Source organism: Amphiprion ocellaris, chromosome 1, assembly GCF_022539595.1.
Source record: "Amphiprion ocellaris isolate individual 3 ecotype Okinawa chromosome 1, ASM2253959v1, whole genome shotgun sequence".
Classification (NCBI taxonomy): domain Eukaryota; kingdom Metazoa; phylum Chordata; class Actinopteri; family Pomacentridae; genus Amphiprion; species Amphiprion ocellaris.
In genome coordinates this window covers 26,512,487-26,526,708 of record NC_072766.1, presented here as the reverse complement: position 1 = coordinate 26,526,708, position 14,222 = coordinate 26,512,487, and the positions used below count along the sequence as shown (strand labels likewise).

Here is a 14,222-nt window from a genome sequence, read left to right as displayed (position 1 = left end):
TCGTTTCCATAAATTTCACAGTTGTTTGTTGCAGCCTTATGGTAATTTATTTTAAATCAGTGCTCCCTCATCAGTCCAAACTCAATAACCCCTAATGACAAAATAGGATTTTAGGGATTAAACGAGAAGAGGAAAAACTGAAATATCGCACTGACACAAGTTTTCAGACCCCTTGTCATGACATTTGAAAAATAGATATTGTTACATACACAAGACAATATAAGATATAACTTTCAATTCTTTAGCTTGGGTGGCTCCCATTTCTCCTGATCATGTTTGCAAGGTTTTACGCCTTGACTGAAATCCATCTATCGTAAATGATTTGGAAAGGCACTATGTCAGGGGAAAACAAAGCAAAAACTATGCCAAGAGGTTGAAAGGACTGCCTGCAGAGTTCAGGGATGGGATTGTAAAGGATAGCAACTAAAAATAAAAAATTCTGTTGGATTGAAGGCTCCCAAAAGCAAAGTGGCCTCTGCAGTCCCTACATGACAGATGTTTGGAACTTTCCTGCACTCTTCCTAAAGCTGGTAGCCTGGCCAAATCAAGAGGTAAGAGGCAAGAGAGGTGAACAACAACTCAGTTTGCCTGAGTTCAAGACATTCTGTACGAAGATGGTAGAAACTTCCAGAGGTACAACTATCACTACAGCTCTTCACTAACCTGGACTTTATGGCAGAGTGGCCAGAATGAAGCCTCTCCTCAATGAAAGACATACGAAAGGCCACTTGGAGTCAAATGAAGGACTCTCAGATTGTGAGAAGTCAAATTCTCTGTTCTGATGAAGCTACGACAGAACCGTTTGGCCACAGTTTTTAGCAACATATCTGGAGGAAACCAGGACAACTCATCACATGTCCAACATAAAACCATCAGTGAAGCATGGTACTCACAACATCATGCTGTGTGGGTGTTTTTAAACAGCATCTACATGAAGACTGGTTGGGATTGAAGGAAAGCTTAATAGAGTAGAGCAAAGTACAGAAATATCCCTAATGACAACATGCTCCATAAAGCTCAACTCCACATCAGACCAAGTCAAAAGGTCACCTTCCAACAGGATGGTGACCCTCAGTTTACTGCCAAGACAATGATATAGTGGCTTAAGGAAAACTCTGTGAATGTCACCAAGTGACTGAGCCAGAACTTTGATTTGTACCATGATCAAACATCTCTAGATAGACCTAAAAATGGCTGTCAGCCAATGGTTGCCATCCAGACAGAGCTTGAGAGGATCCGCTGAGAAGAATGGCAAAACATCTCCAAATCTGGGTGTGCAAAGCACATTGTGTCAGAACCAAGAAGACTTAAAGCTGTAATTGCTGCTACGGTTATTTGAATAAAATACTAACTGAAGGATGTGAATACTTATGTCAGCCATCCATCCATCCATCCATTTTCTTCCGCTTAAGAAGATCTTAAGAAGCTCATTTCAGCCGCTTCTGTCCACAATCTTGTTCTTCCGGTCACTACCCAGAGCTCATGACCATAGGTGAAGGCTGGAATGTAGATGGACGTAAATTGAGAGCTTTGAATTGCGGCTCCACTCCCTCTTCACCACGATGGTTTAATACAACACCCGCGTTACTGCAGCCGCCACACCAATCCACCTGTCCATCTCACACTCCATTTGCCCATCACTCGTGAACAAGATCCTGAGATACTTGAACTCCTTCTCTAGGGGAAGCAACTCCCCCCAATCTGGAGGAAGCAGTCCACTGGAAAGAGAATGAAAAGAATGAAGATAAATTATTTTAGCAAAACACTGCAACATAGCAAAATCTGAACAAAGTGAGCACGTCACAGTATTTTTCAAATATAATATATATATATATATATAGATCAAGACACAAAAAGGCCAACGGATATGCCCATGAACGCACATGCACACATAGCCATAAACCCTATCATAGAGACACATATCTCATAGATTCAAACAGATACTCACTGTATGCTTTGTTCTTGGAATGTCCTAAAACCTTTTCCATGTCCCATTTTCAGCCACTTACACAGCATGTGGTTGCTCTCATCTAAGGCTTTTAGGCCCTATTAGATGTTTATGCCAACCAGGGGCAGAGTAAAGCAGGGATCAGACAGCAGGGCGCCTCCGGTGTTCCCTATATATGTAACATAGTGAGCAGGCCATAGCCCCTCTCTGTGTCTGCCTGCTGCCTTTACTGAACTGGTCACATTTATCTGGCCTTCTGTCTCAATTCATTAAGCATGAGTGCACTCCACAGCACTGTTGGAGCAGTGTGGGTGTAGAGAGAGAGAGAGAAGGGTGGGCTAGTGCTTACACTCTTAATGGATCTTTGGTATGGGAACACTTTTTTTTTCTTTTTTTTCATAAATTCCACTGACTACTGCAAATATGTTGATCTGTTAATCACCACTGATGTGTCTAGTTTCTTTGACTGACATTGCTGCTGCTGTTTTACTACTGCAGTACAGATGCTTCCATTTTAAAGGAATGATCTAAATTACAACAACAACAAACAAACATATTTTCTCACTTATTGTATACTGTATAGCTTTGAATTCCCAGGTTTTCAGATAGAGATTGCCTGTTTCCATCAAAACAAAACACAGGTTAATGCATTTTCACAGGAATGTCTTTTGAACCTCAGATATGATAAATCCAATTCAGTTTTTACCTTGCTAGCAATATAGGTCTAAAAATGTAGTAATGACTTATTATACCAGTCACTTTGGTCCAGACTGAAATACCTCGATAACCACTGGATGGAATGCTAGACAGTTTATCCAGACATTTATGGTTCCGAGAGGATGAATCCTAATAACTTGGTTCATTCTCTACTCCTCACATGATACTTAGCCAGTGAAATATGTCATCATCTGTCAGGTAAATTGGCACCTTTAATTCTAGTATTGAAAGAATTTGCATTTAAATTGATAGTTATTTTATTTATCTTTTGTGACCAGTTTTTTTTTTTTTATCAACCCCAGTTGGTAGCTCTTTTTATAGGAAACAATTGTTCTAATTTTAGTCTTATTGTAGCTCTTTTTTTTTCATGACAATCTGTCGTAAGACAATTCTACAACGCAACCCCTATCAGCCCCAGCCACGCACCATACAATGGCCTATTTGGGTTTGAATAATGAGAAATTCAGAGCAAACCATCTAGGCTACTGTCATTTTGGAGTATGAGCAAATTGCTTTTTTTTTTTTTTTTTATCATAGTGAAGGTGTTCATGTGGGAAGGTGGGAGGTTTGGCTTGAATACATCCAGCTGCTGAAATAGCCAAACTTAAACTGAAAGTCGGCAACATTGGCATGCAGTAATTGGCCATAGTAAAACTACATGAAAGAAGGTGCAGAGTAAAATGGCATATGCGGTGTTTGTAGCTTGTACTGAAGAAAGAGTAAAGCAAAAATTCACGGTTAAAATGCAAAGGGGCAGCTTGCACATTGATTATGACTTGGTTCATGTAACGGCTATGCTAAACAGACGTCCAGTTAAATATTATATTAAAATTTGGCATTGGTCAGTTTTTATTGTGAAGTTTTTTTTTTTTTTTTTTTCTGTTGGTACATCTGATTTCTGTCAAATGATATATGACCCTGTATTATATATACAGCTGGTGACCTTCCTAATATAATTACAGTAATTAATGGCTTGAATATAAAACTGTAGCAAAATAGAAATCATAGACATGGTTTTATCATTGCTATTAAAGATAATGAAACACATTTACATTATAATTAATGGAAATAATGGCATGAAGAGATGTCCAAGAATTCCTTTGCCCAAAAAAACATCCCATTTTGACAGTGCTGCTTAATGCATCATCGTACATACAGTACACATGACAGCATATTAGGTAGCTGTAGTGTGAGACCTGTCACACACATCTTCTGAAGTTTCCAGTTAATCAACACACCATTACAGGGAAGAGGTGGAAGCTCCACAATCAAATGTCCTCTGCAAACCAACTAAATACACAACTATCTATGTGCAACAAGTATAGATGACTGTCATGTATTTAAAGTCGGCATTAATTGTTTGGTGTAGCTTATCAGATACAGTTTTTTGACACTTGTTTGCTGAAATTTTAAACACAATTTTGAAAATTTTAAATTTTATATGTGTAGTTCTCGTTCTTGCATGGACATGTTACATGCAGATACAATTGTACATTGGTGCATTTGGGAAGTATGGGTTTTTGGCTCTTTCCACAAAAACATTTCTGATTTGATTGTAAATTTGTTATGTTTACCTTTATTGCATGTTAATACTCTTTGTGTCTCTCTGCTGTCACAAAATACAGATAAAGAAATAATTAAAACCTTTATTTAACCCCTTATTATCTTGTCCAAACATATGTAATGCAAAATTAATCTGGCATTTGTATCAAAAGTAAAGTATTGTACTGGCATTGGTAAAATTATCAATACATATGTATCATGGCCAATCAAAAGTTAGTGGCTAGGGACAGCAGTTAGATGTACAAAGCATGGTTCAACTGACTTGAAATTGTGGTAGCAAGTTTGGCTTGATTAGTTTTATCTTATGGACCATTAGGAAAGAGATCCCGTCCAGTACAGTAGCAAATACAGATTTGTTGTCAGTCAAATTTTACATACATTACCATTCAAAAGTTTGGGGTCACTTAGAAATGTCCTTATTTTTGAAAGAAAAGCATTTTTTTTTCAACGAAGATAACATTAAATTAAACAGAAATACAACATAGACATTGTTACTGTGGTAAATGACTATTCCAGCTGCAAACTGTGGATTTTAAATGAAATATCTACATAGGGGTGCAGAGGCCCATTTCCAGCAACCATCTCTCCTGTGTTCTAATGCTACATTGTGTTAGCTGATGGTGTTGAAAGGCTAATTGATGATTAGAAAACCCTTGTGCTAATATGTTAGCACGTGAATAAAAGTGTAATTTTTCATGGAAAGTGTCTGGGTGACTCCAGACTTTTGAATGATAGTATATGTGCATTGTGTTTTATTAACTACAGAGACATACAGTAGTTTGAGTAGCTTTATTATTTAGTGCACTAACAGTCATCTCACATGTGAGAAGAAAAGAGCAATTTGTCAAGACTTGGATTTGAATCTTTTCAGCCAGTTTCTTTGTGAAAGTCTCAATGTGTACAAACTTGGGTGTGGGGGTAACACACAAGAGTGAGGTGTGGTGATACTGTGTGCTAATTAATAAAACATTAACTGAATGCCCACATTATTTAATGTAAATTATCCATCTGAAGAGTTTATGAATTCCTTCCCATTTTCCATTTGCTTCCTTTGCGAGTCAAAGCTGCATGGTTACAAAGATCACTATGACAGTAGTGTCACACCTACTTAAAATATTCTGCCCTTAACATTTGTTGAAGATTGAAGGTTAAAAAATAGTCATTATTACACAGTTGCGGGGCTTCTGGGGCTGATCCTGGAAATGTCAAACTTTAGGCACTTTAGCAGGAGACATTTAAGATTTGCGGCAGGTGTTTTTACATTATTAAAAACCATTTGTGTTTCACAGTGGTAAGAATATTAAAATTCTGCGCCAACAGACCATGTCAATACTGCTGTATCCAGAATGTGGTAAAAAAAAAAAAAAAAAAAAAAATAGGTCAGGTTTGCAAGACAAACAAACAGTAAAACTAAAGACAGTGTAAAGTTGCATGCATGGGGTTGATTTGTGTTAAATCACACAATCTGGACTTCCATCATGAATGATGGTACATGAACTCCCTATTTTGGGGGAAAAAAGGCTCTTTAGCATAGTGATAATAATATGCTTTTGCAAGGCATCTCCTGCTGCGTAGCTGTAGTCTGGCCTGAAAAAACTCTCTGCTGGACTCTTTTGTACACTGCATAAACCTCTGCAGTGATGTTTTCTGAATAGTTTGTATGCATCTGTGCTACTTTCACTGCGTAGGTGTGTGAGTATATTTATGCATTTATATCTGACAATGTATGTTACACGTCTTTCGTCAGGCAAAGCTTCCTCCTCTTACACCTCTATGGCTGTGAAATGCAATCATCTTTTTCCCTCTCTTTCTTTCCTTCTCTGTCTATTTTTATCGCTTTCCCTTACACACACACACACACACACACACACACACACACACACACACACACTCCCTTAAACATGAGCAGCAGTGCCAGAGAACCAGCCATTGTGACAAACACCTCAAGGCAGACACCCCCTCCATGGCAATCCTCCATCTCTTGTGTCGCAACACACACATGCACACACACTCAAAGACAAACAGAGAGGACCTACTGTACATGTGCAGTTCAAAAATTATTAACTTGCATTGAATTGACTTAAGCAGAACAGAATATTCTCCTCTTTTGTTTATCTTGTTTCCTTTGTCATTTATTTCCTTCACAAATCATTTAATGCAAATCTCCATTTCTCTCGTGTCGCACAAGTACAGTTGCGATGAACACGTACTAGATGAAAAATAGAAAATCATGCATCTTCTGACTGTAATCTGTCTCATCAGTCCCTTGGTCTAGTAAACATAGATAGAAGGATGAATAGTACACGTGCATGCATATCTATGATAACGGAACATATGATTCCAATTTCAGGGTCTCTTGTGAAACAGCCGTCAAATGAACATATGACAGCGATAGCACCTGCCCCTACCTCTGAAGATAAGGAGGATGTAATAAGCGTGTCCACACTTTGAGCCCACACACACTTGCGCATAAACACATGCACACAAAGTAAACAGAGCACCAAAGGGTGAGCTGAATACAGAGTGGAGGAGAGTCATTCAAAGCAGAGAGTGGGATGCAGATGAGACGCCTACACCAGACTGAAAGAGAGAGTAAGAGAAAGAGAGACAAGATGAAAAAGAATGCCAGAACGACGGGGCTAAAAGGGAATACCAGTTTAACTATTTATATGTTGTGTAGCCATAATTAATGAAAAATCTCCCACAGCTAAAAAAAAAAAAACTCGAATTAGAAAGTCTTAGGTCACTGAAAACTTTCATATTTACAAAAGAAATAATTGTTCCTTTTTCGGTAGTACAGGGATTTTGAAGAATGTTGTGGGTTTATGTACTACACACATCATTAGCTCTCAATCAGTGGAATCTAAAAATTGAAAACACCCCATTTATTTAGATTTTAACTTACCTTACAGCCTAAGCATTTTGTGGCATTTGTAAAGAGCAATTTATATCTGACAATAATTGTGACTGTAGCGAGTCTCTGCCATATAGCGTCACAAGTGTTCATGTTAAAACAAAGCATGAGACACTTCACGCCATGGTTATCAAAGCAAGATGTGCATCTGTAAAAGATTAAATTGTCTTACTACCATTACAGTATCTGCAATACAGCTTCCATGTGTTATTTTTCATCAAACCATATAGGTGTGGTTGATAAACTACAGATTTCTGGTTACGCTTCACTGGTGATTATTAAATGAATGTTAACATAGTGACATGTTTTCATCATGTTTATACTGACAAACTGCTTCATTTTCCTTTTGAAAGCTGCATTAACATACTCTACGTAGTGGGTAGACAGGTAGCTGTAGTAGGTGATTTGTAATTTTTAAAGGAGGGGTGGGCACACAATGAAGGCTCAAGAATACTCAACAGAACATTGCCTAGAACATTACACTGCCTCCATTACCCCGTTGGTTCAGTTCTGACACCCACGTGCCCATTGTAGGTGTTTTTGGTACACAGGGGACAGTGTGAACAGTGAACATTCTGCAGCCTCAAAGACAGAAAACTACAATGCACTGTCAGTTTTCAGCAATTCGTGTTACATTAGCTCATCTATAGAATCAGATCAAGTGCATTCCCCATGTACAGGAATGGGTCTTGGGCATCCATGACCCTGTTGCTATTTCCGTGGACTACCTCTGGTAGATACTAACCACTGCACCCCACAAGACGTAATGTTTATGGAGATGCTCTGACCTCATTCTCTAGTCATCACAATGCGCCCCTTTTTAAAGTCATGGCATGATCATTGTTTTTCATTTCACCTGACAGTGGTTTGAATGTTGTAACTGCTCAGTGCATCTCAATGACTGGTGTAACCCTTGTTTCAATAATTTACTGTAAGAATGTTTATACAATACTGTCTCTACTGAGGGCTGCACAGTGGCTCGGTGGTTAGCACCATCACCTTGCAGCTAGATCCCCAGTTCACATCCCGACCTGGGCCTGGGATCTTTCTGCATGGTGTTTGCATGTTCTCCCTGTGCTTACATGGGTTTTCTCCCACAGTCCCACAGTCCAAAAACATGCTCAGGTTAATTGGTAACTCTAAATTGTCTGTAGATGTGAATGTAAGTGTGCTTGTTTGTCTCTATAAGTAGCCCTGCAATAGACTAGAGACCTGTCCAGGGTGTCCCTTGCCTTCACCCTAAGTCAGCTGGGATAGACTCCAGCGCCATAGATAATGAATGGATGGATGTCTTTGCTGATCTATAGTTGATATGTCACAGTCAAGAAATCTATAATATTCTTTAATGACTTAGAATAACATTTCTTCTTCTCTTGTTTGACATCCTCCAAAGAAATAATTTGCATTCTTTGAAGTTCATATTTATATTGCCAATAAGAAATGTATTTATGGATCAGTTAATCTTACTTGTATTAGCCAGTTCCCAGGAGTTAAAATGTGTTTAATCTGTTACTTCCCAAAGAACTAGGGGATGAAAGGAGTAACAAATATGCAAATATGCAGAAAACCAGGTAAAGAGGCAGGGAAACTGATCGTGTAGCGGACAAATTATTTATTTTACAAAAAAGAAACAAAACTAAGATTCAGTACAAGGCGAGCTTATTAACACAAAGCCGCTCCAAAATCAAAGCCCCACACTCCTGATTGTAGCAGAATGTGAGACACCAACACAGCACCCTAGCCGCTGATCTGGCCACTGGCCAAGATGAGATCTGGTTGACTTGACTCTCTGATTGCAAGTTAGCTGCAGGTGTACGTGGCCACTCCCACCAGGCGTAACCGGTCTGCTAAAAAAAAAAATTTAAAAGAGGAGAGAGAACAGGAACAAAAACTCAACCAACCCCACCCACACACAAACACATCAAGGAACCTAACAATCCAGTTTTATTGTTTTTATTGTTTTCTCCTTGCTACGAAGCAAACTAAGAGTTTAGATTTTAGGCGTCTGATCTGTCCGGGGTTACTGACTTTGAGTTCTTTTGCTCACCGGTACAAAATCCACACTGTCCATGCATTATTTTGACCTGCTCCAGCAAGCTGTTTTATGTCTGTTTAAACAGTTTATTGTTCACATTTTGGTCCCTTATTTGTATACATTTCTGCTCCCTAGCTTTTTTAATGTTAACTCTTTCATCTCTGAAAGTCTCCTTTCGTGGCAGTGAAAGCTTCACAGTGTTCTAAGTTTAAAGCATACAAATTTTCCTCTAAAACGTAATGATTCATCATATAGACAGCAAGTATTTAATAAAGTTATCTCAGCAACAGCCAACAATGTGTTTAACTGCTGGCATCATTATGTTTGGTTACAGGTTTGATCCGGCTGCGCTCTAGTCCACCACCTCGCCTCCAGGGTGTTGAATATGTCCTTAACGTTACAGCTACGGACGACAATGCCTCAGGCGGACCTCAGGCACTGTCATCCACAGCCCAGGTCATAGTTGGCGTAGACGATGTGAATAACAACAAGCCTGTCTTTGAGAAGGTAAGATGAGCAATCATGGGCATGCATCATTAAATGTTGTATAGTCTTGCTCATTTTTCTGCTACTCCTTGCAAAAGTGTTTGATAAACATCTGCTCTCCTGGTCACCATGCAAGATTTTCGTCTTTTTTAACACATTTCAATCACACTCTGTCTTTTTCTTCGCCAGTTTACTTTTTTCTGTCTTGTCTATCGCATGTAACTCTCTTCCATCACTCCTCCTTATTTCTGTCTTTGTCTTTCTATCTCCTCTATTCATTAGCCTCTATCTTTCCTCTCTGGAGGACCGATTAGTGAGCTTGACCCTCGTCTCTGCTCTCTCATCTCTCTCCTACATCATCTTGGTCTTTTAATTAAAGCTTTAAGGGATGTAGGAGAAATCCCGACCGACCAGCTCTAGAAGAGCTACGTCTCCACCTGCTTTTTTCTAGCCATGTCTCAATTTTAAATGAGATGACTTTTCAGGCTCCCCAAGGTATCACTAGCCAAGATAAGGACTGGGGGCTTGCTGAGTAAACCTTGCTCATTCTCTCATGGGGGAAAGTGAACACCAAGTGTTTCTCTTTCTGCTGCGCTTCCTAGTGGGAAGAAATAGAGGGACAGGCAACGAGATGAGAGCCAAGAGAAAAGAGAAAGGAGCAGAAGAGAGGATTTCCTGGTTCACAGTATTTCATGTGCTATGTATGCTCAATTGTCTCTCTCAGGAATGTTGTGCTGGCATCGTATTCCAAGTCTATGATTCATTCTTTTCTCTCTGATGGCGGGATACCGATTGCAATGGAGAAACAATACCCAGACACCCCCCACCCCCACTACCCCTATATGCATTATCTAAGTCAAAAAGACAAGACAATGTAAAGGCAGACAACCGAAGGTAAGTAGAAATCAACAAATCAAGTAATTGAAAATGTGTGAATAAAGAAAAACTAATTTTTAAAAAGAATAAAAAAGAATTTCGGGGACTTAAAAGTAAAATGATACTGGTTGTTGGTTTCTCAGTTAGTAAAGACATCCGAGGTTAGTTGCTATGTCCTCTGTCATCAGAAACCAGTAGCAGGACACTGAAGCAGAAAGGCCCTTTTATCTTGTTTTGATGCCCAATCTTAAAACATACTGTAGGAACGCTGGGCTTGATCAGTGGACCAAGACAGAAGGAACAAGAGATACACACACACACACACACACACACACACACACACACACACACACACACACACACACACACACACACACACACACGCACACACACAGAACTAGTGATACAAAGAGGAAAGATCTCTCAGATATAGCAGGATCCTGCTTTTCCCAAGAATGTAAACTTAATACCACAGACAAACACTGCATTACATTACATTTATTTATTAATCTTTAATACACCTGTCACCTGCTCTCATATAAGTTTTATTGACTTGCATTTTTATATTTCTAGTAGTCATAAAATAAAAAGAAGATGGACATTTGTATCATGTTGTGTGGGAAAAGCTCAGGAGAAACCACACAACAGTGCATCTCTCAGTGGTTGGACAAAATGCATAGACACAATTGCAATTAAACACACCAACTTTGGTGAGTGTGCTGAATTCAACACTTGTTCATGCCCAATCCTATCCCTGTGTCCATCCATCCATTCACCCATTCAACTCTGCTTCTGGGCCACGGTGGCAGAAGGCTAAGTATGTGAGCCAAGATGTCCTGCCCACATCCTCCAGCTCCTCCTTGAGGATCCCAAGGTGTTCTCTGCTCACTTTCCACTCCTCAACTGCCTCCTTTTTAATGGGAAGTAGCAGTGGCTCTAGGAAAGAAATCCCTTCTTCCATAATGTCATTACAAAAGTCAGTGCTTAAGCAATCAGCTACATTCATTCAACCATGCACTGCTAATGACCTGCCCTAGTACCTGCAGTTATATGCTTTGTGATAAGGATAAAGACATTGGTATTGGATTAGTGCTTTTTTATCAGTTAGTACTCTGAGTTTAGGAATGGAATCTGTGTTGAACAGAAAGGGGATGAGTGTTTTACTCCAAAGTCATGAGAAAGACTTAACCACCTAATAATGTCACTTGTCATCTTTCTTTTATCTCACCCCACTAAACTCAAACTGGAGTGCAACATTGCCAACATTCCAACTATTCCCGTCGCCTCGTTGTTTAAAGGTTTTTTTAACCCCATGTGAAATGTTTTGTCCTATAACCTGTGGGTGCTTTGTTTCACACTTACTAAACACGTTTCACTTTGCACTCCATTTGACTCTTTTGACTTTTGCCTGTATATCTTCACCAAACACAAGCAAAGTGAGCAAACAGCTTCTAGTCCCTATAAATGGAAGATAAAAGATAGATAAAAGAAAGATAAAACATGGTTGCATGATAGCAGAATGGAGGGCAGAGGAGAATAGCTAGAAAGTCTAAGAAGAGGCAGGAAGTAAACATGAGAAGATTTTTTTTTTAAAGAAGCTCCCCTGTCATTAATTAATTGTCAAAAGAAGGCATCACCCAGTACTACTGAGGGATTTCTTTTCCCTTATGTGTCTATGGCACATCAGCATCGATGCCCCAGTGAGACGGGGAAAAAAAAAGAGAGATAAAGTTGATGGAGAGTAAGAGAAAAAGATGAGAGACCAGAGAGAAACACTGAACTAGATACAGTAGAGATCATGAGTGAAATAGAAATAGCCTTGATGTAAGGGTAATAATGTTCTTTACATCTTGACATGTTCAGTGATTGTGAAAATCTTTGAAACTCAAGGAGCATCTGCCTTACATCACAACATAACTGAAAGCACTAAAGAAGTATCCATGATGATTCCAAGATTGTGTGTGATGTTACATGAAGACTAGAGTAGGATACTGAATTGTAACCTTTTTTCGCTCTCTGGTTATATACACCAATAGACCACAACACTGAAATCACAGACAGGTGAAGGAAATCATCTCATTACAATGGCACTTGTCAAGGGATGAGATATTTTAAGCAGCAACTGAATAGTCAGTTCTAAATCTGATATGTTGGAAGCAGGAAAAATTAGCAAGTGTAAGGATCTGACTGATTTTTGACAAGGGCCACGATATGCTGATGACTCGGACAGAACATCTCCAAAAAGTCAAGTCTTGTGAGGTATGCCTAGCATACAGTAGCTAATACCTACAGAAAGTGGTCTATGGAAGGACAACTAGTGAACTAGCTGGCCAAGGCTCACTGATTGCACGTGGACAGCAAAGGTTGGCATATTTGGCCTGATTCCAGAGAAGTGCTAGTGTTGCATAAATAGTTCAAAGATTTGTATTGTGACACCTTAGCTAGTACTGCAGTGGTAGAGATAGCAGCAGAATGCACTATGGGAAGAAATGCTGGTTGTGCTGGCTAGCATGGCTGCAGATGGCAGTGGTGTCTTTTAGCAGGATGCCTCAACATTTTCTAAACAACACAGCAAATAATTAATTTTTAAAAGGTATTATTTGGTATCCTGTTATTTTCATTCCACATATTTTATAGTAAAACGACATTCCTCCAAAAAGTTCGTCTTTTGAGATGGTAAAAGCACAATAATACCATACTGTGCAGAATCTATTCACCAGCATATCACCATACCTGTTTTATCTTCTTGATTATGAGGGAGTGGTCACTTTTACATGCTGACATAAGGTTATTACTGCATTGATGGGTCGAGAAGGAAAGACCTCCATATGCAGTGCTTTTTTTCTTCTTTGTTGTTTTTAGGCAACGAAACATTGTTCGTGAATCTCTTAATTGCTATGCACTATACCATTGTTCAGAAGCACAAACTCCCTCCCTGAGTACATTTTGTGTAGAAGGCAGACATTAATCACACACCATTTTTTTTAAATTATATGATTCCAGTGACTACAGACAAAATTTAACTCCTTAAAGTTACATTCATTTGTTTGATTTAAACAAAAAAGAAATTTAAAAGGACATTTATGTATAAAAGCTATCATCTGTCAAAGTTTGTCCCTTGTAAAAGCTAACTTGTGCTGGAGCTCTAAAAGGGGGCAAGCAACTCTTATGTGGTAGTAGAGTATTTGATGTGTCAAATTTAATTGGACAATAGATGTGCAATGCAATTCAAAGTGATTAAGATCAATTTTAAAAAGAAGCACAGCTGTTTTGTCTATTTTGAATATTCAGTATTGACAAGTGATTATGTATCTATAAATCGAGGCATTTTGGTAGGAAGAAACTGAAGGAAACTGTGTATTTGACCCCCTTCTCTATATGTACTGGTATACTGGGAGAGAAGTGGGGGGAATGGTCTGCGCTGAAGACAGCACCACTCAACACTCTACTAACTGATATTGCTATAGATTTGGAAGTAATTGAAAGTTTTCTTTAAGTTTTCCACTGTTGGTTTTTCATTTTGGAGACTGCAATTTGTTTGGAGACTGACAATAAATAGCTTCCTATTTTTCCAGCACATTTTTTTTTTTATTGTTTTGCCAGAGTAATGTTTTGTCCTCCCTGTCCCTCACCATGCTACCTTCACCTCTCCTTGCAACAACCATGACAACATTCTATTTTTA

The 14,222-nt window shown here is 38.9% G+C and overlaps 1 protein-coding gene across 1 annotated transcript in view; it reads left to right on the top strand.

Annotated features, from left to right (window-relative positions):
* Positions 1 to 14,222, top strand: part of LOC111563846 (neural-cadherin) — a 375,623-nt gene that overhangs the window by 153,532 nt on the left and 207,869 nt on the right. Inside the window, exon 8 of the mRNA XM_055010997.1 lies at positions 9,512 to 9,684. Within this exon, the coding sequence (XP_054866972.1) occupies positions 9,512 to 9,684 (173 nt within the window). The remainder of the gene's footprint in view (positions 1 to 9,511; positions 9,685 to 14,222) is intronic.